Here is a 24,642-nt window from a genome sequence, read left to right as displayed (position 1 = left end):
CCGTTTCCTCTCAATTAATTCTCGTTTCCCGTTTCCTCTCAATTAATTTCTAAACTTCCTTTCCCATTTCCTCTCAATTAATTCTCAATTAATTTCTAAACTTCCTTTCCCGTTTCCCAATTTTCCTTTCCAGTGGGTTTGTTTCCAGTGGGTTTGTTGAATGAGCTTTCAATGCAAAGGTTATATTTTTCAACTTCACATACGAAAATTGATATCCAATGATCTTTGTCACTTCTTGTATCTTTTTCTTGTTTTTATCTTTCTTTCCTTTTCATTCTTAGCTGTCTTTCTTGTGGTAAGTATTTGTGGTAATGGTTGAGATCGATGGGACTAATGGCAATGGAAACCATGGAGGAGTTGTTTTGGATATTAAAGATAATTTTCCTTCATCTAGCTCCATCAAGAAAGTTTCTGTCTTGAATTTTTGTGCCCTTCATGCAAAAGGTGCTGTAAAATCCATTTTTTTTCTGTCCCTGTGTTTTCTCCTTGCCATATGAAAAATTTGGATGATGGGATTAGGTTTCCCGGTTTTTTATCAAAAAAACCGGATTTAACCAAACCGGTCTGGTCCTGTTTGAACCGGTTTTCGGTCCGGTTCGGTTAATATTTCACAAAATTAATATAATTCGGTTCGGTTGGTTTTTTAAGTCTAAACCGAACCGAACCGAACCGTGAACACCCCTAATAAAACCTGAATGGTTTTGAAGACCGTACTGCTAATTCTTGTTGATAGAGTCCGGGAGGTGGTAATGGAGTGAAGAACGAGGCTTTTTTTTGACTAATTAGCCCACCGTCGATTCATGAAAGCAACCTGGATATATAGCCTTCGTGCTTGCTTGCTTGCTTGCTTGCTTTTCCATGATCACCTTACTTAATGATTCAATCTTCATTTACAGAGCAGTAAGGCTGCATTCATTCATTGCCTTTTCATGAAAACTAGCTAGATCTTGGTCTATTCTATTTTTCTATCATGTTTTTGTTTATCCTACGCTTTTCTATTCTATTAATGATTTTTAATTTTTCTTACAATGAGTTCCTACTTCTTTAAAATGTGTGTTGATTTTATAAAAACTTCATTTTGATTCAATTTTTAAGTAAAGTAATAGCAAGATTGAAATCGCTAATTCTTCGAAAATAAATCTAATATATTACGATATCGAGATTTGCTAAAATTCAATGAAGAGTACTTGAACTCAAAGGTTTTCGAGCAACCAAATCATTTTGATTAAATTTTATTGAGTTACCATGTACATGAATGTTTGACAATGTATTGCATTGCATAATATATTGTTTTTATTAGATTTTATTTTGATCTTATATTGAAATTATTAATTTTTTAAAAATAAATCTAATATATTACAATATTAAAATTAAGATTATTTGAATTTAAATATTTTCAAATAACCAAATCATTTTCATTAAATTTTATTTAGTTATGATATTAAGTGTGTGTTTAATAATGCAGTGTATTATATGTTTAAAAAAAATAAAATTGAAAGCACTTAAATGTTTGTTTTTACATTATAATACTTTTTAGTTTTTTTTATCTGAAAAACATTAAATTAATATATTTTTATATCTTTTAAATAATTTTAACATGCTAATATAAAAAAATAAAATAATTAAAAACAATATTATTTAAATATAGTTTTAATTGAAAAAATATCATTGACTACAACAATAATTTATTGAAAACTTGTTTAGTATCGTTTGGTAAGATTTTTTTTTAAAATATTTTTTTGTTTAGAAATATATTGAAATTATATTTATATTTATATATTTTTTTAAATTTATTTTTAATATTAGTATATTAAAATAATTTAAAATTTTAAATAAAAAATTTAATTTGTTTCAAAAATATTTTTAAAATACTGAAAGCAACTGTTAACATATGATGATGCCGAAAGCTAGGGTTTGACCGTTTAATTGAACTGAAATAAACAAAACTCGAAACCAGAAAGCTAGTAGTACCTGCATATTGTTTGTTAATGAATGAAATGGCAGGGAGTTCTTCATCACAGTCACAGGCTCCCAAAATCCTACTAGCAAAGCCTCCCGGATTGGTGACTTCTGGACCGGCGGTGTCTGCCGCTGCTGCTAAATTTGGACGCGAAGACGAAACTGCGCCGCACCATCACCATCGGTCACGTCTCCCTTCAATTACCTCTCTCAATCTTCTCTCCGATTCTTGGGACTTTCACATTGATCGCTTTCTCCCTGTATGTAACACATACCACTACTAACATAGCATAATAATTTCCTCAGTTTCGTAAATGATTTGTTTTTATATATTTATTTCTAATCTATTCATACATTTTGGATCGGATCAGTTCCTGACAGAGAATACAGATTTTACAGTGGTTGGAATAATTGGGCCTCCTGGGGTTGGCAAGTCCACAATCTTGAATGAGCTTTATGGCTTTGATGGAACCTCACCAGGTTACCCACTTATATTTGATTCCTTACAAGTTATATTAACAGAGGAATGAACAAAAACGATGACAATACCTACTGTATGCTAAATATATAATAAATACAGGGATGCTTCCGCCTTTTACCGTACAGTCTGAAGATAACCGAGCAATGGCAAGGCATTGTACTGTGGGAATTGAACCCAGGATATCTGCTGAGAGGCTTATACTTCTTGATACCCAGGTCAGGCATTTTTCTTTCCTTTTTTTAATTGAAGTCACAGTCTCATAAACTCAATCTGAAAATGATTTTATCCTATTAAACTTAAATGAGTTCGCGAAACATAAATGAATATAAGTAGTGCACGCTTTGGCTGATTTGAAGCTCCTCGTTTTAGATTTTTGGGTTCAGGGGCACAGTCTAAAAATGACTTTATCTAGCCTCTTGAATTCATTGGTTTTTTCCTGAACTCACCTGAATCTTTAAGATTCTCATCCCCGACTTTTCACAAAAAACTGTCAGTTTCAGTTAATATTTTGCTGATTCAAGTAGAAATTTGCTGAGTCCAACTTGAAGGGAATTGATTGATCGACTCTTATTGATAAAAGAGCATGGAGATAGAGATGGGATGATTACTCTAGGAGATAACTTGAAGCTCCTCGTTTTAGATTTTTGGGTTTAGGGGCACAATCTAAAAATGACTTTATCTAGTCTCTTGAATTCATTGGTTTTTTCCTGAACTCATCTGAATCTTTAAGATTCTCATCCCCGACTTTTCACAAAAAACTGTCAGTTTCAGTTAATATTTTGTTGATTCAAGTAGAAATTTGCTGAGTCCAACTAGAAGGGAATTGATTGATAGACTCTTATTGATAAAAGAGCATGGAGATAGAGATGGGATGATTACTCTAGGAGATAACGATGGGAAGAGAACACACACATATGGGAGAGTAATACACTGTGTAATCAGGTCTGGAGATCCTTAAATCTGCCCTGCCCTGTGCCCGATTTGGATTCTCTTAGGTAGTGTTTGTTTACGTCTTAAGACAAAAGAGATGAAGATATTTGGGATGGAGGGGACATGTCCCCTTGTCCTTTCTAATTTGAAAGGACAAAATTCACTCCAAAACTATTCTGAAGACATTTATTTTTATGTCTTCGTCTCCTTCCATGCAACCAATCATGTTTCTTCCCCTATTGTTTCTGTCTCTTCTTTTATCCAAGGACACTAACTAAACACAACCTATTCAATTTACACCAAAACCCACCTACCCTGCTCATTTTACACCCTCCATTTAGGTGGGATGGGCCAAGTATTGTGGGTTTCCATCCCATTTTCATCCATGTAAAAGACTATTGTTGTGTAATTCTTGCACTAAATTTTCTTACTACTTAACAAGGTCACTTGTCTACACATATAAAACAGTAGTTTGGTTTATGAACATCAAATCCTACACCCCTAATTGATATTCATTGTTCTGATACCATAAAGCAAATCCTATGCCATCTTCTGTTTCTGTCTATTTTCATATACTATAATGAAAATTTTATCTTCTCCTTTTCTTTTACTTTTTTAACTGTTTTTTTTTTTTTCTTAATTTGCAGCCTGTTTTTAGCCCTTCTGTTTTGGCAGAGATGATGAGACCTGATGGCTCATCCACAATTTCAGTTTTAAGTGGTGAAAACCTTTCTACTGAGTTGGCTCATGAACTAACAGCTATTCAGGTAACTGGAGAGGAACTTTACTTCTAATTTCATGGTTGGAGTAAAATATAGTAACTGTGTTGATTGATTGTGCATAATCCATCATATTTTCTTGCAAGTACATGCTTATAGTTATTGAAAGATAAAATGCCTGATGAACTTCTATGTTTCTGGTTGTGCTGCAAGGATTCATTATAGCTTGGTGTTCTCCTAGCTTCCATTTGTCATGTCCTGCTGGTGGTATCAGATGGAGTTTATGATGATAGTATGCGGCACTTAATGTTGACGGTATTTCTTATTTCATGGCTTCTGCACACACTCATGTTGTATGCTCCATAAATTTGGGATAGACAGCTTTCTTTAAACAATCCAGTTCTGTTCATTTGATAGTCACTAGGAATTTGCTTTTTTTTTTTTTGTTAATCTGTGCTCATAATTCGGACGAAAATATCAACTTGATGCACAATATAGGAACAAGAAAGCTTACTTGTTTGTTTGTTTGTAATTTAGTACATTTAGAGTTTTATTGTCATTTAGGTATCTTTCTATGGTTTTTTTTTATTATTATTATTGAAAGGTAATATATTGTTAGGATTCATATTTTCTATTTAGTTGAGGATACTACAGCTTGTCGTTGTCAAACACTATATAAAAACCATATCCCTTGTAAAAGTCAGAGATTCTTTCAAATCCTTCAACCCTCTTCTATGGGGATTTGCCCTCATTTATAAGTTGTTCTTTCTTCTTGCGCAAGTTTTCCCTCTGCAATAGGGAATTCTACTTCTCTACATTTGCTACTACCCTATCCCATAACAATTTTGGTATTAGAGCCCAACCCCAATCCAAACCCTTAAACCAAAAAAATCACAAAAAAATCTAGATTACCAGCCCTCATTTCTTTGCTGTCAAGGAAAAAAAAAAAGAAAACAGAAGACTTCATGTATGAAGATTATGATTATATTGGCAAGTCTGCTTGTATAAGTTGGGTATTATTTGTTCAAATTCACTGGTTCTTGTATCGGGTCTGTGATGAAGTACTGTATGGGATTTTTGAACCTTGTGGCTTTGTGGAAGAGATTATGTATGACAAGACAATCATAGTACATTTTTTATTTCAACAATGTGCAACTAGCAACTAGCAGAATGTAAACAAATCATGGCTTGCCCATTCCTTTCCAGAATAACTTCCGTATCTACTGCTATTTTCTCAATAATTTCATCATCACACATCAATCATCGTTGTTTCTCAACATCACTTATCCAACAATGCATCTCAAATCTGATTTAATCTTTATAAGTTGGGCTTGAGGCTACTAACTTTATCTGGTAAGACACAAATGGCTTCCATTAAGAATTTGCTAATATAGTTGTTAGATGGTTTTTGGTACTATATCCGCATGGTTGTATATGGTCACACATGCACTGATTATTTCAAAACTATATGTATGTTCAGATGTGTATCTTTGCACTTCATATGAAGGTACTTGAAAAACCTTGTTGCCCAGGACTTGAAATAGCTAAATGTATTTTTTTTAAGAGATGATTTATTGGAGTTTAATACAAATGAGGAATTTGGATGAAGGTTCGAATATCCAAGCTTAGAATTTAAAGTTTTTCTGGGATGCAACTTCAATCAGGAGGATAAGAGGACAATGCCTTCAAGTATGCTTGTAGCATTAGTGAGAACTAACATGCTCACATATTGAAAAAATAACTAACCTGGAAAAATGAAAATAAAAATAAATTTCTACAAGTGTCCAAATCTAATGTATGCCTGAATATGCGATGAGCACAAAGGAGAGATAGCAAAAACAAGGTGTCTGATTGTTCTTGAGATGCCTGATGGCCTATGCCTTATGATAACATGGTAATATGTTATTCTGTCACTCAGAAAGTAATTCTTTATTTAGGCCATACTCTTGTAACTTTTTGCAATTTGATATGTATTTTTGTTTACTTTAGCTGCCTTTTAATACTTTGTTTGTATATAAATGTTTTTTTTTTTTCTTGTGTAGTTCTTTTTCCTCACAAAGTAGGTAGTAATGTTTTATCACTACTAAAATATCTGTACTGAAGTTGCATGAAACTACACTGTCTTTGTTCATGGTATGAAAGAACAATTTTTATTAAAAGTTATGATACTAATCATTGATTGTTTCTTGGTCAATATTTCAAGATCACTAGAAACTGGATATTCTGATGTGTTGCCTTTTCTCAAATACCTGTTCTATGACACTTGCATTTTGTTTGTCCTTGTGCTTTCTACTTGAATGTCTCACTTGGTTTATCTATCTTGTACAATCTATATAAATCTTACTGGGGTGCTATGTATTTGCAGGTTGACTTGCTGAAACATGGCATACCTGATCCATCTTCACTAAACTCTGCATATTTGCAGAGCTCTAATGCGGGGCCTGAAAAAGAAAACAAGGATAAAGTCTCTGAGGCTGAAGAGTATATGGCTACTCCACTCTTTGTACATACAAAGTGAGTTATCATTTTGTTCAATTCTAATAAATTGCAACTTAGCTTATGGAGAAAAAAGTAATTCGGCGGTGAGTCTTTGAAATAAGTTCTATAAAATACTTGTTGACATGATCAACTTTTCCCTCTCTCTATGTAGGGCATTTCTCACATGTAATTATTGTATTGATATTCAATTTTCTGTCTTGTTACCCCACTCTGATTTTAAAGATATATTTCTTGATTTTAGGAAAGCCCAAGTTAGCTAACAAAATACTGCGATCATGTAACACTTGATTTATGATCTATTAATGCATGAAGGCTAGGTCTGTTGTAGGCTTGTCATTATTTTCACTCTTGCATTAGAATATATGGAAGTCACTTCTTCTGTATTCATGGTGGTCAACACATGCTCACTTGCAGTATCAACCAGGAAATTTTAAGAGTTATGCACATGTGAGCATGTTTTCATGATTGGCCAGATGTATTCTGCAGGGCTCACATGCAGGCAGATAAATAAATAGAAATAAAGCTGTTATCGTCAATGAACAGTTTCTATGGATTTCATGAAATAAAATCCTTGGAATGATGGTACATCTACAATAGCATGACAATGATTTTCAAAATTTTTGCATGTACATCTACAATAAATGGGGAGATACAGATCTCAATTCAACATTTTTGCATCTAGTGCATTGTCTGTCATTGATGTTGCCCAACTTCGATATCATTACCTAATTGCTTGAAGTCTTGTTCAAAGTTATGTTGGTATTATGTGATATGGAGTTCTCTCTTTCTGGGAGCAGAAGCACCTATCTAATCCTCTTTTTTGCAGGCTGCAAGATGAAGATTTTACTCCATGTAATTTTGTGGAACTGAGGAAGGAACTAGCACAATATTTCAGCTCCTCGTCATTCATCAAAGAAAAGGGTGGAAGCATGGAAAAAGAGCAGATCTCTTATTCTGTGCCTTCAAACAGTCATGATAATGATCCAGATTCAAAATCTATCAATTTATTTGTCATTCCATTAAAGGACAAAGATGACTCTCTCAAAGCTCAGTACAAAAGTTACATCTCTGCACTATGGAAGTTGCGAGATCAGGTTCCTCTCCTTGTCTCTTATGGTCAAGTGCAATCACATATTTTTTTCCTCATCTGATAAGATAAAACCTATCAACAAAGATACTGATATTCTTTTCCCTTGACAAACTACAATGTCTGCAAATTTGAAAAGGTTTGCTGTTTCTTCAGGTTTTATCAATGAACGGCCTGACCTTCGCCAGGACAGTCTCAGAACGTGACTGGTTGAAAAATTCTGCCAAGATCTGGGAATTAGTTAAAGGCTCTGCAATCATTGCAGAGTATGGCCAAGCACTCCAAGGTTCAGGGATGTTTCGGAGGTAGGCGTTCAAGTTTTGTGCCAGAGAGCACAGTTTGCCTGCTCAAGCTAATGGTAGAGTGAGCTGACCTGAAGCATGGACCTCTGGAAACAAAACTGAGTTGCTGCTAAAAGATTGGCTAGTAAATCTTGTGAGGCTATGAATTTAACACAACTTTTTCAGTTTTTTCAGATTAATCGGTTTTTCAATTTTTTTGTTCACTTCTAATTTTACTCTTATATAAGAAGGCATACTTTAACACTAATGAACTTGATTCTTGTGTTTCTAGTGTTTATTCTTCTTTGTTACAAGAATTTGATAATGTATTTCCTCATGAAATCTCAAGAAGATTACCACCTATAAGAGGAATAAAACATCAAATAGACCTAGTATTAGGTTTGACTATTCCTAATAGACCAATCTATAAAAGTAATCTTGAGGAAACAAAGGAGCTTCAAAGGCTAATGAAGGAGATAATGTCAAAGGGGTACATTTGAGAAAGCATGAGTTTATGTGTTGTTCTATACTTTTAAAAGACATTTGAATCTAGATTGCATAAAAATATAGGTTGTTCTAGGTTGACAGTTTTGAAATTTGAATTTTATTGCATGATTATGATGATTTGTTGTTTTTATTAATTCTTTTTTATTCAAGTATGTTTGGTTATGATAATGTGGGCTACTGAAGCAAAAAAAAAAAAACTCTAGTTTTAGAGGTTTAAAACGTGTTTTATGGGTTTAACGACATTCTGGACTTTTTTCTAGACAGCTGGGTATGTGTTCTTTGTGTTCATCCGATAAACATTGTCTTAGATGCTAGTTTTAAGTCTCGTTTTGATTCAATTTTGGTTTCTACAAGTTCGTATATCATTATTAGTAAATAATATAGAACTTTTGAGCATCAATAACATGTTTTTGAGGGTTTTATCTTAGGATTTTGGTTTTGAACCGAAACCTATTTAAGACAAAATCATAATGTTTGAGTAATAATCAAAGCAAAATGACACTTGATTCTTAATCTATGCTTCATTGCAAATAAAACCCTGCTTTTTATTGTTTAAGATGTAGTCTGGTTTGAGGGTCGTGTTTGCTGGGTTTTTGATGAATGTTCTTCATGTTCTTTATTTTTCATGTGTTTGATCTGTTTCGACAATTTTTTTTAAAGTTTTTTATGTTTTTCTTATGTTGGATCTGTTTCGGTCCTAGGTCTTTGTTTCGGTTTGTTTTCAAGTCAACTCGATCGGGTCAAAACCGGGTTAGTCCTTAGGCCTTGTTTAGTTTGTTGTTATTATCTATAAGGTTTATTTGGTTTAAAGGTGTGTTTGACAAACACCATTTAGGTTTGTTTTGGGTAGTTTTCATTTTAAGAATTTTTTTTTTTGCTAAATAAGGTTTTACAAAAATACAAAAAAAATATAAAATAATAATAAAAATTTTCTTTTTATGTGATGCATATAACCAAGTTTTCTCAAAAATACAAAAATCATATCTTTTTTTTTAAAAAAAAGAAAAGATATGGCATGTTTTATTTTTTTAGCATGCATATTGGATTTAATAATCAGTTTATTAAATCTATGAGAATTGGCTAATATTTCAATAATCACTAAAGTTTAATTCATGATAATTAATTGTCAATATTATGGTATAAATGTTAAACCTATAAATGATGCTAGTATTTAAATATCAGGAATTGACCAAAAAATTCTCAAAGTTATTCTAAATATTCACCAATTTTAATTGGAAGTATTTATTATCGCAACATATGAATTATAAAAAACTATTTTTATAAGAATTTATTTGGATACACAAGCCCATAATAAATTCTTAATATAAGATTTACTCGTATGAATAAATCTCAATCCTAAGTCATAGACAAACCACTGGTTAGGAACACATCAAAACCTTTAAACACGTTCAAACCACAAAATGCAACTTATTTTAGATAGGGTGTGCTATGGGTACTAATACATTTTCTAGCTACAATCAATCCTTTACCCTTTCAATCTCTGACAAGACTTATACGCCTAGGTTTCCTAACGACCCTGAACCAAATAACTAGATAATGACTCTCTTAATCCCCCTGATACCATTCACCCACATGCGACAATGAGTTATATACACCCTTACTTGTTTTTAAGGAACCTTGGGTTGAAATTTCTATGGACTTTATTTTGGGTTTACCTAAGTCAAGGAAGGGAAGAGACTCCATATTTGTTATTGTAAATAGATTTTCTAAGATGACATATTTTATATCTTGCCATAAAACTAATGATGCAATGAATATAACAAATCTATTCTTTATGGAGGTAGTTCAATTATATGGTGTTCGAAGGAGTATTGTGTCTAATCAAGATGTTAAGTTTTGAGCTACTTTTGAAAGATTTGTGGAGTAAGTTAATAACTAAACTTTTATTTTCTACTACTTGCCATTCATAAACAAATGGTCAAACCAAAGAAGTAAACAAGACCTTAACTTAATTATTAAGAGCTATCATTCAAAAGAATCTTAAAAATTAGGAATATTGTTTGTCATTTATTGCATTTTCATATAATTATAATTTGTATTTTATTACTGATTATGCACCATTTAAGATTATTTATGGTTTTAATCCTTTAACACCATTAAACTTGATTCCTTTTACCTTTTGATGGAAGGCCTAGTCTTGATGTTAATAAAAAAAGTACAGATAGTGAAAGACTTATATGCAAAGATATGACAACAAATAAAGAACAAAATGAGCAATATACATTCAATCATCTACGCTTGAAGTTTACAAAGAACGAAGCTTTATTAGATCAAGACTAAATGTTCCATAAGAGTTCTTCAATAATATTTTAAAGATAAATAAAAGATACTATTCAAAGCATCAAATCTCCAAATCTCGACTTGCAATACATGTCTAAATTTGTGATCTAGCAAAACACAAATCTTGGCTTGATTTAACAAATAAATAAAGTCACCATAAATCAAATGTAAATGAAGAATCAGATGATTGTTTATTCTTTTGTAAAAATATTTTAAATAAAAATTGTACTCAATCATATATTTTAATGTAATCAAATAATTATACAAGTATACATACTTAATTTTCATGTATTCAAAATTATATCTATAGATATTACTCCATAGCAACTGTGATAAAACAAATTTTCTATTTAACTTATGAGAGCGTCTCTTTACCATTGGGCAGGTACTCATAAACCAATACCAACTCGGATCCCTCACAGCATCATAAGCTTTTTATCTCTTTTTACATGTAATATACAAAGAGATATTCCAAAGTAAAATGGAAATAATTGGGTGAGTGGATGCATGAGGTATAACATTTTGTAGTTGGATTTGTCTATTATTTTTTTAGGTTTGATGGCAAAGTTGTAATATTTAATAAAATGACTTATTGATCATGGAATATAATGAAATTCTGTAAATAATTTTAGCTTTTTTATTGACCTTTTTTTACGCACATCAGTGAGTATATAAGGTGTTAATCATAAAGGTGCTCCTGGATATAGTTGGGTCATAGTTGAGCCTGTAATTGTACCTAATCTAATTTTTTATATTTTAAGAATTGTAAACATGATTCATTTAATTTTTTAGACCCGAGCGGGTTGAATATATCGTATCGGACTATTGTTTTGTGGATATTACAAATATTCATGAATTAAGCTTATATCCTTAATTTTTATGGGTCCTTATTTAGATGTGTATCAACAACATAGACTATAGGTGTCATGATACCCCTAATATTAGTTCTTTTTATATATATATATATATAGTGCACGACCATTAAATTCTAGTTACCTTCCCCCTCCTCTCCAGCAAAAGAGTCAAGATAATTTTTTGTTATATTTTAAAAAATTAAATATGAAATTCACTAATAATAACTTTGGAGCTGAAATATTTCTAAATAAAATAAAAATAAATGCTCAATCCTCAAATTATCAAATATAAAGATAAAAATAGTAGATATGAGTTGAGTCGAGTTGATCGGGTTTTAAAAATCCTAACCCATGGTATCCATTTCTTAGGTTTTTTTTTTACCAACTATCTTTTGTAATATTTACATTACTTGACTTTGACAAATTAAGTCCGATAATGCAAATATTATAGATATATCAGTTTTTTTAAACAGCTCTAGTTATACAACTTATAAATTATAAGATATAAATTGTGATTTCAAAAAAAATAAAATAAAAGTAAAGTTAAAAAATAACTAAAAAAATCAAGTCCATTATCTCTCTTTTCATTGGAAACGAACAAACATGTAATAATTATTTGTTCCATCATAGCTTTCATTTATAATGATGTCCATTAATCGAGGGAAGAAAAGTAGAGAAGAGCCCATTTCAAAGAAATAAAGATATAAGGAAAAGAGATAATTTATATGTGAAGATATTTTTATCATTTTTGATGAGTCATGAATTTTATTTCTTTTCTTTTCTTTGTGTCTGTCTCTTTTTTTAAACTAAACCAACATGATAACTAGTCGGATATCATTAATTACTCTTTAAACATCATAAAATTTTCCAGAAGTGCACCTTCGAACTACTTCTCACCATTGAACTAAAAAGGTGGTTTGTTTGGAAATCTCTCATCATAACTAGTTTCCAATGAATGAGCCTTAATGAAGTATTTCAAAATCCATCTCCCTTTTATTTTGTTTCCGACACCATGACTAAACTATGGATACGGAGTTCGTGTATCGTAGTTAGTGAATTATTTTTGGACCAATTTTTACATCAATCAAAACAAAACTCACTACTTTTTAGGTTAGGTCACTGCCAAATTAGGCATTAATCAATTCTAAGTATTGGATTATATGAATCCACCACCAGTATATATTTAATTATATTTGTTAATTAAATATTCATTGCTTGCTTTTGCAATTTAATTAGCTTAATTTAACGATTTTGCCAGCTTACTTTATAAGAAGTTTAGTATAATTTGCAGCTTTTCTTAAAAAAAAATTTGGAAGTTTTTTAATGTAAAAATCGACAAAAGGTTGCCAAAATCTTTATTTTTTTTTAAAAAAACCCAAACAACAGTTTTCACAAGTTTCATTTTTTTAAAAAAGAAGAAAATCTTAAACAAATGAATTATTTATTTATTTATTTTAAAAAAACACTCAAACGTGATTATTTTTCGATTCAATTCAGGCTTTTATAAAAAAAAAAAATAACCAAACTAAATTTTTTAAAAAACAAAAAAACCAAAACCAAACCAAAACCAGTTCAAATTGGTTTGGCTCGGTTTTTTCGATTTAGATTGGTTTGACTCGGTTTGGGTTTGGTTTAGTTTTTTTGATTTCAGGTTTATAAAACCAAAACCGAATCGGTCATTTTTTTAAAAAAAATTTAATTGATTTAATCTTTTATTTTATAATTCAGTTTTTATTTTTTTATAATTTCTTAATTTAATTAATTTTTTAATTTTTTTACTCGTCTCTGCACACAAATAACATTAGCCAAGCCAGATGTACTGGTTCCTAATGGGCTGTAGCAAACTTTAAAGGCCCACACAACTTACTAACAAAAGAAAACAGCTCCATCCCATCTTTTCTATGTATAAGAAAAAAAATCCCAAATATTTCTCTCGTTTTGTTTTTATATATTTACTGTCCTGCGTAACAGAGAGAAAGAGCGACGATGGCATCGAGCTTGCTAAGAAGCCTTGTAAGCCGAAGCAGAAGCAGATCGTCCAATGTCGGTGCTGCTTTGAGCACAAGAAATTATAGTTTGGTTACCAATCAAATCAGTAATCACACTGCCAAATGGATGCAGGTATTTTCTTCTTCGTTAATTTGGTATTTTTATTTGGATTACATGTCCAATTCTTCGAATTGATGTTTTTGGAGAAAGCAGATTCCAAATTGAATTTTATAATATAAGGCCGATCTTCTTTTTGTTTTTATTTATACGAGAATCCAAATTGTTAAGATTTTTCTTTAATCTTCCTTTTTTTTTTTTTTTTTAGACTCACTGATAACTCTATCTATGGTAAATTTAGGAGTCATTTGATAAGGTTGATTCTTTAATTTGGGCAGCTTCTGGGTTATTGATTTAATGGATTAGAAGAATGGGTGGCTTTTAATTTTGAACCATTAGAAAAGTAAAGTTATTCTCAGATGTTGAGATTCATTATCATGGACTAACTATGATGATAATCAGCCAGCTTAAATTCCCATATCCTTTCAGTTTAAACTAGCTGTTGTTTTGTTTGATTATTTGAGTTGTACAATATATTTGAAGCAATTGCCTAACCATTTGTTAATAATCACATTTTTTTATGCCAAGGGTATTCTGCCGCGGCCAATGTTTTTTAAGGATAAAACAAAATAATTCTTTGAACAAAAGCTTTGTTTCTTTCCTCGTGTTGCTTATGGTCTACCTGCTTGCATATGTTACAATTGTTTGTGCATTTTTTCGCTTCAAATCATTTTTGTAGGCCATAGTAATGATAAATGCATAGTCAGGTCAGTACTGCATATAGGCTTTTGCTTGAGAACTATGGGGATTGGATGGGTATGTTGTATATTTAAGAAATCAGAAAACTGGTTCTATGGGAAACACACATTGATCATTGACATTTTGTTCCATAACCCATGGCTTTAAGTTCTGGATCAAGCAATCATAAATGATCGTCTTTTGTGGTGATAGACTTAGACACAAATCTCTTATTCCAAAATTCACACAAGGCATTGGTCTTAGCAACTTTGAAAAGTCTAGATAATGTAACATGCTACCTTTGTTTGTATGCTACACTTTTTTGTGTTTTGTGAATGACATATTTACCATGTCTTCAACCTAGTGTGTGTTCTTTACCTTCCTGATTAAAATGTTTATTATGATTCACATGCCTTTTATTAAAACGTATGTGCTCTCTTGCATAACTATTTCTATGAGTGTTGATGTGTAGAGACAAATACTATCATTTACTAGGACATTTTCTTTCATGCCAAGCTCTTAATACTAGAAGTCCCTTGCAGCTTATATCAGCCTTCATCTTGTGAAAGCATTTAAAAAAATTGAATGATCTGCTCTCTGATGTTTGTGTCTGATATTAGATTGGTGTAGTAATAGATGGAGTACCCAGGTTCATGCATGCTTTTCTATACATCTTATTTACTGCTTACATCTTTTATTCCACTATGTTATACTCATTGGTGGAGGACATGGTTTGTCTTGTCTTTTGTCAAGTTTTTTAATGCTAAATGATGATTTAGTTGTTATAATTTCTTGGAATAACGCGTTCTTGATGTAGAACCAAAGAACAAGATGACAACAAGAAAGTTAATTCATGATTTGAAATCAAAATTCATGAACAAGAGAGATATACTCGATCTTGAAGGGGCCAAATGCATAAGGACATACTTGATCTTGACATAAATAAACCAAGAGACACTCAGTCTTGGGAAAGCAATACAAGAGAGAGACACTTAATCCTGATGAAAGCTTAGTTTATTTTATTCAACAATTTGAAGATCCAACATATAATGCTAGGTGGTAATCTATGCACTTCAAACTAAACAAAATAGGAAAACCTAAAAAGTCTAGATTCTACAAGGAAACTAAAATCCTTATTTAACTAAATAATAAATACTAACATTCATAAATAATAAAATCTAGAATAATCATACAATATTAAAATTCTTAAATAAATAGATACCAATTCTCATTGTTGCCCATCATCCTCCATTCTCTCCTAGTTGGAAAAAAAAAAAAAAAAAAACAACTTGAGCTTGAGTTCAAATGTGTCGAGGTAGCAAAAACCTTGCAAACTTGCATAAACTCCATAGTTCAAAGGAAATTTTATGCACTGGATACTTTTCATTCTTCTTCAAAGATGAGAGCAATGTTGGCAATAAGATAGGCTTCTCATCTACAAGATTGAATTCAGAAGGTTACAAAATTAATGTCATTAACATTGCCTTTAAATTCTTCAATTTGCAAAATCTTCTTGTACAAGATTCTTTACTTTAACTTCATGCTCATCTTGTGTCTGCATGATCGCAATGTCCTCTAACAAGTTTTCTTCAATGTCATTCATATTCAATGCATTCATCAACTTGTTTTACAATGGTTGCTTGTTTCATGAGACATCCAACTTCCATTTTGAATTGAACAAATGTAGCATTGAATGGGCCTATGTCCTCAAGTTTAGTCTGCAAAGTTTGGATTTGGGTTTTCAAAAGATGTTAGGGCTTCGGTGATTCGGAAAACCTTAGATGGAGTTCGATTAACTGCATGGTAAGACAATTGGACTTTTTGTTTTGCAGAAGAGATGGTATCAATAAGGCTCACATTATCATAGTACATTCAGAACTACCCATATACAAATATCCATCTTACCACAATTTTCATAAACACAAGTGTCATTTAGTCCAAAAAAAAGTCGAAATAGACATGCTTCATATTGAAATTGAATGAAAGCTAGCTCCTCAAACATAAATATAATATTCAAATAACCATAGTCAGAAAAATATTTAATGTAAGACATCCATGTCAATAGGATAAAGGATATGCAAGAATTTAACTAACAAGACTTATCTTGGCTTTTCTCAGTTCTTGAAGAACTATACTTCGCCAATTATAATTATATTCTATATGATTCTTTTAAGATTGACCATGAGCAAGAATTGCATGGATCCTTTTCTTTCTGAGCAACCACAATTCTTTTTTAACCATCTTTAACCAAGCAAGTAACGAACACACAAGACAAGTTTTGTAATTACCCTAAAAATGATACAATATAGATGGAGTTGTAATGTAGAATAAATGATGGCAACAAGAAATCTCTACTCCATAACAAAGAAACCTAGCTAATCCCCACATGGAACTTGATGGAATTTTGACATGATATCAACAACCCTTGCAAAAATCTACCATGAACAACCCTCCTTGAAGGAAGGAATGACTTATGGATGGTGCAACCTGGCACTAATGTTCTTCCTCAACTTCCTTTATTTAAAAAAAAAAAAAATACGGTACCACATGTTTACTACAATATTGTACCGTGTAGCACTAAAATTGTTAGCTTTTTCTAAAAGATCATACCTCTTCCCTTTCTTCCACTTTTCTCCCTTTTCTTTTCTTTTCTTTTTGGAACCAATAGATGGTACTCCTCTCTTTTATTTTATTTTTAATTTTTGATGATGAACAAAAAAGCTACATGGATTTTACAGTTGAATCACGAAATTCAGGGAGGAGAATAGAGGATAAACTTGAAAATTTTGCGATGGGCACCAAATTGATGAAGAACCAAAGAACAAGATCACAACAAGAAAGTTAATTTCAAAGATATTCCAAAATTTAACAACTAGAGAGACTTGTGTTTATACAAAAAATAAACAATCAAATGTCATTTGATCAAGAGCAATAGTTTTTGACCTTGTGTTTTTAGCAAACCAATGAAGATAGTTGAGATCAACTATCGACCAAAGTGATTAGGATTCAAATTATTAATTAATGATAAAGTCTTATTCAAAACATGAGTCTTTAGCAGCTTATGTTGTGAATGTTGCAGTATAATTAGAGTTCTAGCACATACAATTGCCAAGAGGAAGTGGTAGAATAGAAAGGATGAATTATAATTGGATTTGAGTTGTAAAATCCTCATATAAGATTAGGATTTATAGTTTATGTGAAACTCAATCTACAGAACATCTAGCAACTGAAAACAATGGCCAGCCTCATACACACACACACACACACACACACACACACACACACACACACAATTTATTTATAAGCTTTTTGCAATTTATCACTTTCTTTTAATTATTGCAATTTACAACTTTCTTTTTATCTTTATTGCTTCACTCTATTTTTATTTAGTTTGGGATTCCTTGACATTACACACCTTCATTTCTTAAGCTATTAAACCAAGTTAAAAATTCCACTCTTCACTTGATTTGTTAGGTTGTTACCTGCCTCTAAGGATTAAGTTCCCAAGTGCAGTTTCTAAGGAATGATTTTAATGATTAAGTTCCTAAGTGTAGTCTCTAAGGAATGAATAACAGGGAACTTATTGATCAAAAAATACATCGAATGATCAACTACTCGATCTTGACATGAACAAATCAAAAGAGACTCGATTTTGAGTAAAGCAATACAAGAGACACACTCAATATTGGTGAAAGCACAAGCTATTTTATTCAACAATCCAACGCCTAATGTCTAGGTGGTTATTTATGTACATCAAATTAAACAAAACATGAAAATCTAAAATTTACTCTGCTTGTTGCTTTGAATCTGCAAATCAATTATGAGACCTAATCATAGTTTAATCCCAATTTGGAATCTCTTTAAGAATTGATAGCAAAAATAAGCAAGATTTTTCCTTTATTTGTAGGATACTAGCAAGAAATCTCCAATGGAATTGATCAATGAAATTCCTCCAATCAAGGTTGAAGGCAGGATTGTCGCATGTGAAGGAGGTTAGTTTGTGCTTATACCTTGTCTTTACATTTCGTGAACGAGGTAGATTTTTAAAAGTTCAATCTGTTACTCTTAACGGGAAGTCAGATTACAAACTCTTCCCTGCTGCACTCCTCCAACCCCAGAAATAAGTAAATAACCAATACCAATTGATGCTAACATTGATGATTCGCTACTTCTTGCTGTAGACACTGACCCTGCACTTGGGCATCCAATTGAGTTCATATGCCTCGACTTGAAGGAGCCGGCTGTCTGCAAGTATTGTGGTTTACGATATGTGCAGGCTCATCATCATTAGGAGTTAAAGTTTGCCTTTTTTCTGGAATGTTAATCATTAGCAACCATATCACATGGGCAATGACTGTTATTGGGTAATCCATGCAACTCTTTATTATCTTGTTTAAAGCCTATTGTGTTGTCAGATGACAAGGCCGAGTGCTAATAACATTATGTTGTGTTCATTACTTCAATACCAGCAGAATAAGGAGTTCTAATCATTATCATTATCTTGCTGTTGGTGATTTATGAACTAAATTTCCACCATTACTCTGTTTTTGTTGTGTACTTTGAGCCTCGGTGTTTTTCTGCAGTTTGGAAAGACACTCCAATAATTTCTGAATCTCTGATTGTTTGGGTTATCAGGGTGATGCTATCTTAGTAAGCAAATTGTAACTACCTTCGTAAGAAATCTGTAACTAAGTAATTTAGCATCATTTTTTGAAAGAAGAATTGGTGATTTTATGTGGAAGGTGAAGAAGTAAGTTTAGGGTTCATAGTTCTAGATTTCTTTTTTCTATAAATCTCTAATTGAGCTTACTCAATTGTCATTTATGATCAATTGGTTTGATTGATTTCAACATTTAAATAACTAAGTTTATTCCTTCATTTGTTCTAAAAATAAAGGTATATAAAGGGTATTGTTCACAGAAAAAATAAATATCCACACCATTACTAAATAAAAACAATAGTTTAGTACCAGACAGCAGTTTAGTACAAACAGGGAAGAAAAAGTTTAGTACCAGACAGCAGTTTAGTACAAATTGGGAAGAAAATGTTAAAATTGATCATCAATGGTTAGATTGACCAAGACATCTAGAACTCATGACCAATCAGTAGAGCTAGTAGAAGATGTTATCGATCACGAAAATACAACTAATTCGTGATTGGCCAGAAGATCATTGATTAAACTAGCAAGTATTATATAGTTTAGTTAGGGTTTATATAACTTCTGAAAAGAAGAGTTGTCCAAATAAAAGTAATTTTATTAGAACTCATCATGTAAAAAAAGGCTATCCAATTGTTATAAATGATGATTAGTTTTGTATACACAATTTCTTTTTGCAATTTATTGTTTTTGTTTTTCATATTTTTATTTACGGATTTTACTATATTTTCATTATCACTTTCTTATGTATTTACATAAATTAGTTTATTTGAATTCCTTTTTCTTTCTAGTCTATTAAATCCAAGTAGGAACCGTTTGATTTATGAGACTATTAACTACATTTTCTTAGGATTCGATTTCTAATTTTAGTTTCTTCTAATTGAAAGGAAAAAATGAAGAACGTATAGCATATTGATCTAATTTATCTATTAAGTCGACAACATGGTCATTTTGAAGCCAAAATCTTTTTCTTTTCAATGTCTAAAGAGAAAATACTAGCCCTTTCAAGTATGCTTTCTTCTTGATAAAGTCTTAGATAACATTCCCCAATCATACTCTTTGGGAAAATGTTATATAATTACCTAATCAATATTGGTGATGCAGTCGGTTAAGTTCTAAACATAAATAGAGAAGGTTTTTCTTGAAAAGAGCTGCTATAAGATGCTATTTTGAAGAAAACTTCTGGTTAATAGGAATTGTTGGTTTTTGCATGAAGAAAATAGGGATTTTTTAAGGAAAAAATAAGATAAGAAGTTAATATTAATTGATCGATGGAGATTTAACATAGTATTTATAGCCGTAAATATCATATCAAAGCCAACCAACACTTCGTTTTGAAATTTCCTAGCTAGCTGACATGTTAGAAAGTGAAACATGTTCAATATTTTAAGAGAATAGTTCTTGATTTTCCATCTCATTAATGTTTGATTTTTTAATCAATTTAAGGAGGAAAGTTGATATTCTTTCTTTTATTCTACATAAAAAAATATAGGTGCATTGTTTATACCAAAAATAAAAAGTAACGTGTCATTTAATTAAGGGAAGAAGTTGTTATTTTGTTTTTCTTAGCAAACCGGTGAAGATAATTAGGATTAATTATCAACTAAAAAGATAAGGATTTAAGTTATTGATCAACGACCAAGTTCTATTCAGAACATGAGTTAAAGCATTCACATTTGCTAATGTTATAGGATATCTAAAGTTTTGTCACAACCTTATTCTTATTGCTTTACTTTTTTTTTTTTATTAACTTATTTTGCAGATTTCTTGGCATATCACACCTTCATGCAAAACCAAGTTAAAAACTTCACAATCTGTTTGATTTACAACGCTATTACTTATCTCTATTCATGATTAAGTTTTTAAATATAGTTTTTCTGTGTTAGAAGAAATGAAAGAATAACATATAACTTATTCATTGAAGAATTGATTGATTCATCAATAAGCATATTGATCATTAATAAAAGCTAAATCAGGTATGAAAAAACTGTAGCATGTGAATGAAAACATTATTTACTGAAATAATGTTTACAAGGTTTTGCCCCACATATCAAAAAAATTACATTGACTATTTATTGATAGCTATGAAGACTTTTTATAAGGACTATTAGACATTATCAAATTGAATAGAAATAGATAAGTTTTTTTTATTTTATTTTAATTGATAGTGAAACAACTAAATTATCATTATAAGCAAAACTTTTAACGTTGGCCTCAAGGTACATTTTTGTATTTTACCATATATATATATATATATATATATATATAAACAAAACAAAAAGCTTAAGGAAAGAACCAAAATACATTTAAAAGCAAAAAAATTAAAATTAGTGTCAAGAGGTTTTTTCATCTTTTTACAATGATTTTTTTCATTATTATCAGGTGTTAGGGAAAATATGGTATTTGATGAAATATAAAAAAATAACAAGAAACAAAAAAGTATAGATGCTTATGGCGCACTCTCTGACATGTAGGAGACATATGCACTTTTCACGCGGTATTTGCAACGCCTCCCCACATTCAAAAATATGATTCAATCATGTCATTGGAAGCACCACCACAATCTCTTCTTAGTGGTGCAACACGTGTTAGTGGTGGTGGTTTGATTTATCGTTGATGAATATATTTTTTTTTTGTCCCTCCTCCCCTGAAAATTATAGATTGATCCTCATTGTTATTGGTATTTCAACTTCAATCCTTATTATTTTGATTTCTAATTTTTGTTTTAGGCTCTTTCGTAAAAGTTTTATTTATTTATTTTCAATTTCATCATTCAATCCTAATTTGTCATATATTATTTTTTTTCCAATTTGTTCCTCATTCTATTTACTTTTCTTTGTTTTTTGTTGAATTAATTTTTCCTTTCAATTTCACATTTCAATCAAAGAATTGTTTGTATTTCTTATTTTAATTTCTATCCACATTCTTTTGATTTTTTTTTTCCTTTTATAAAATTGATTTTTCTTTTCAATCTCACCCTCCAATCAAAGATAAAATTTATTTTGTATTTCAATTTTGATTATCGGTCTTTTAATTGTTATTTTCTGTTTTGAGTCCTTTTGTATAATTGAATTTTTTTTTTTTCAATTTTATCTTTCAATATTTGACTGATTAAGAATTGAGTTTTATGGTTTTTCCAGATAAAGTGCTTCTAGTATAATGATCTGAATCATAGGTTTGAAAAGTTAACGTAATTTGACATTGTTTTTATTTTTAAAAAAATTAGCTTTGTAATTTTTTTTTTTCAATCTAGTTATCCTGATCTCATGACCTAGACCATGAGTTTGACAAGATAACTCGGGTTGGCCTGACCCTAATTACCAGGAATATAAGTTTGTCATACTAACTCAGGTTGACTCAAACTATTTTTTGGGTCTTTTTTTATCTAATTTTATCCTTTCATATTTAGTGGATTGTGAATTGAGTTATATTGTTCATTTCATTTTTTTTTTTAAATCTCAAATTATCATGATTTTGTTTTTTAATTTGGTCCATCTAATGTCGTTGTCTAAGTTATTATCTCATAATTAAAATAAAATAAAATAAAATCAACTTATTTGACCCAATTGAATTTATGACTCGAATCATAATTTTTTTCCTTATTTGAAATGCGTTTGCAGCATATGCACATTGTTTTTTTATGGGAAAAGAAATTGGATCTATAGCGTAGCGCAGGTCCATAATTTTTTTTTAATGAAATTGGTGGTTTAACACTAAAAAAAAACTAGATTAAACAAGGAAAAGTGGATCCAATAAGATAAAACAAAATCAAACATAACAATGAAGGTGGGTCATTAATAAGTCGATTGTCTATGTTCATTAAGTTTCTAGTAAGACTAAAATTTGTTAACCAATCTATAACTGAGTTAGCTTCATAATAAGTTATACTACCAATGAAGAGTCTGACTCCAAAATGGGCTGGCGCATCCCAAGTGACCAAACTAGCTCCAAACCAGTGATAACAGCCTATAATTATGGTTTGACTAACGAGCATATACTTGTTTTGATTGCAAATCCCTTGCACCATAAACCCAAGTTATCTTTCATAATCCCTCCAGCTCCTATAGTTTTTCGGTTGTGTTTACTACAACCATTTACATTTAATTTCATCCAATCTTAAAGAGGATACTTCCAACCACAAAGCTAGTATGGTTGTTGGCCCCTCTATATCTTTTTTAAATAATATTTGAATGTTCAATGCTAGCCACCATGCACTTAGACGCTGCAATTGTGTTATCTATAATCTGAGCTTTATCATTGAATATCTTATTATTTCTTGCTTTCCAAATGCACCACATTGTGACCCTACAAAAAAACAAACCATTGCCACCCTTCTTTGGTGGTCCCCTTGCTTAACAAGTTGTTAATGAGCCAAGGAGTTAGTGCTGCATAAAAAAATTCTCGCATGTTATGGTGCTTAACAAATTGCCTCCAAATGTTTGTTGCTGATGGACAATCCTGAAGAGTGTGCATGAGATCTTCTACATGAGATGAGAAAAAGTTAGAGAGTAAGGACTATCAGTTCAATGCCTTGATGCCATTTGTTCATTTTTTCCATAGACCATTGTCTGCCATTAGCCATAAAAAGCTTCTTATTCTTTTAGAACCTTACCGTTTCCAAACCAACCTCCTAATCGGATCCTTGGACCTTTGTTGTATGGCATTAAACTTTTATTCCTTATAAGTTAGTTTAATTGTAAAGCTACCGCTATAAGATGTTTTCAAGTACATAATATCCCTCTCCACCTCATTACTTGGCACGAGATGACTAGCTATAACAATAATCACACTCATGGGAAGAAGGTGTGCAAAAGCTTTCCGTTTCCATGTGTTATTTGTTGCCACCATATTTGCCACCATCATATTTCTCTTATTATTTGGGATATCCTATAAAACATGTTGTATCAGTGGTCCGAAGCCATCAAGCCACTACTATTTCCACAACCTGCAGCTCCTACTCTTCTTCCATCAAATTTAAGGCAATGCTTTTAACTTCCATTTAGATTTTAAATACCTCTTTATCTTGTGCATCAGTAATCAAGCAATGATTGTTCTCAAATAACACCTTAAATCCTTTTTTCCAGTAGTTAACCAACTCTCATAAGGTTTTTATTAATTTTAGGAATATATAAGACATTAAAAATTAAATTCAAACATGTATGGCCAATTACCATTGTTCCTTTTCCTTTTACTACAAGATATGCTCCATTTCCAATTTTAACTTTAAAAATGGCAATTTTGTCAAGCTTTTTGAAAAGCTCTTGATCATAAGTCATATGGTTTAAGCTAGCTTTTTGTGGAGCTACTAATAGCAAAGCATGATGCCACAAATAGTTGCTCCTTTTAAGGTTGTTCAACAACAATTTTGACTTCTCCTTACTGCTGTTGAGATTTGCATATCCTTCCCACGTGACCTAATTGACCACACTTATGACATTTTATATCCGACTTCTACCAACACCTTTTACGTGGATGATTGAATTTTTTACAATAAGAACATGATAGAAATGTAGTGTTGTTGTTGTTGTTTTGCTTCTCTTTCTTGTACATCTTATTTTGTGATATAGCTTGAAATTCACCCTC

General features: G+C 31.2%; 2 protein-coding genes across 2 annotated transcripts; both read left to right on the top strand.

Annotated features, from left to right (window-relative positions):
• Positions 1–1,907: 1,907 nt before the first annotated feature.
• Positions 1,908–8,254, top strand: LOC118040594 (uncharacterized). The gene is made up of 8 exons (XM_035047564.2): positions 1,908–2,219; positions 2,331–2,439; positions 2,540–2,655; positions 4,018–4,137; positions 4,315–4,404; positions 6,455–6,603; positions 7,415–7,682; positions 7,832–8,254. The coding sequence occupies exons 1-8, from the start codon at positions 1,989–1,991 to the stop codon at positions 7,982–7,984; spliced, it is 1,236 nt and encodes a 411-aa protein (XP_034903455.1). The 5' UTR covers positions 1,908–1,988; the 3' UTR covers positions 7,985–8,254.
• A 5,267-nt stretch (positions 8,255–13,521) lies between these two features.
• LOC118040593 (NADH dehydrogenase [ubiquinone] iron-sulfur protein 6, mitochondrial) lies at positions 13,522–18,892 on the top strand. The gene is made up of 3 exons (XM_035047563.2): positions 13,522–13,739; positions 18,310–18,394; positions 18,584–18,892. The coding sequence occupies exons 1-3, from the start codon at positions 13,605–13,607 to the stop codon at positions 18,691–18,693; spliced, it is 330 nt and encodes a 109-aa protein (XP_034903454.1). The 5' UTR covers positions 13,522–13,604; the 3' UTR covers positions 18,694–18,892.
• The last annotated feature ends 5,750 nt before the right edge of the window (positions 18,893–24,642 follow it).

This window comes from Populus alba, chromosome 13 (genome assembly GCF_005239225.2).
Source record: "Populus alba chromosome 13, ASM523922v2, whole genome shotgun sequence".
NCBI lineage: Eukaryota > Viridiplantae > Streptophyta > Magnoliopsida > Malpighiales > Salicaceae > Populus > Populus alba.
The sequence above is the reverse complement of the archived record's forward strand: the minus strand, read 5'-3'. Positions and strand labels throughout refer to the sequence as shown.

What these genes read in the sequence shown, in the direction of transcription:
- LOC118040594 (XM_035047564.2), top strand. Translation starts at nt 1,989, where the DNA reads ATGAATGAAATGGCAGGGAGTTCTTCATCACAGTCACAGGCTCCCAAA. An exon ending in CTTTGATGGAACCTCACCAG is followed by an intron (nt 2,440 to 2,539) that starts GTTACCCACTTA and finishes TAATAAATACAG; the next exon opens with GGATGCTTCCGCCTTTTACC. An exon ending in TGCGGCACTTAATGTTGACG is followed by an intron (nt 4,405 to 6,454) that starts GTATTTCTTATT and finishes ATGTATTTGCAG; the next exon opens with GTTGACTTGCTGAAACATGG.
- LOC118040593 (XM_035047563.2), top strand. Translation starts at nt 13,605, where the DNA reads ATGGCATCGAGCTTGCTAAGAAGCCTTGTAAGCCGAAGCAGAAGCAGA. An exon ending in ACACTGCCAAATGGATGCAG is followed by an intron (nt 13,740 to 18,309) that starts GTATTTTCTTCT and finishes CTTTATTTGTAG; the next exon opens with GATACTAGCAAGAAATCTCC. An exon ending in GATTGTCGCATGTGAAGGAG is followed by an intron (nt 18,395 to 18,583) that starts GTTAGTTTGTGC and finishes TTCTTGCTGTAG; the next exon opens with ACACTGACCCTGCACTTGGG.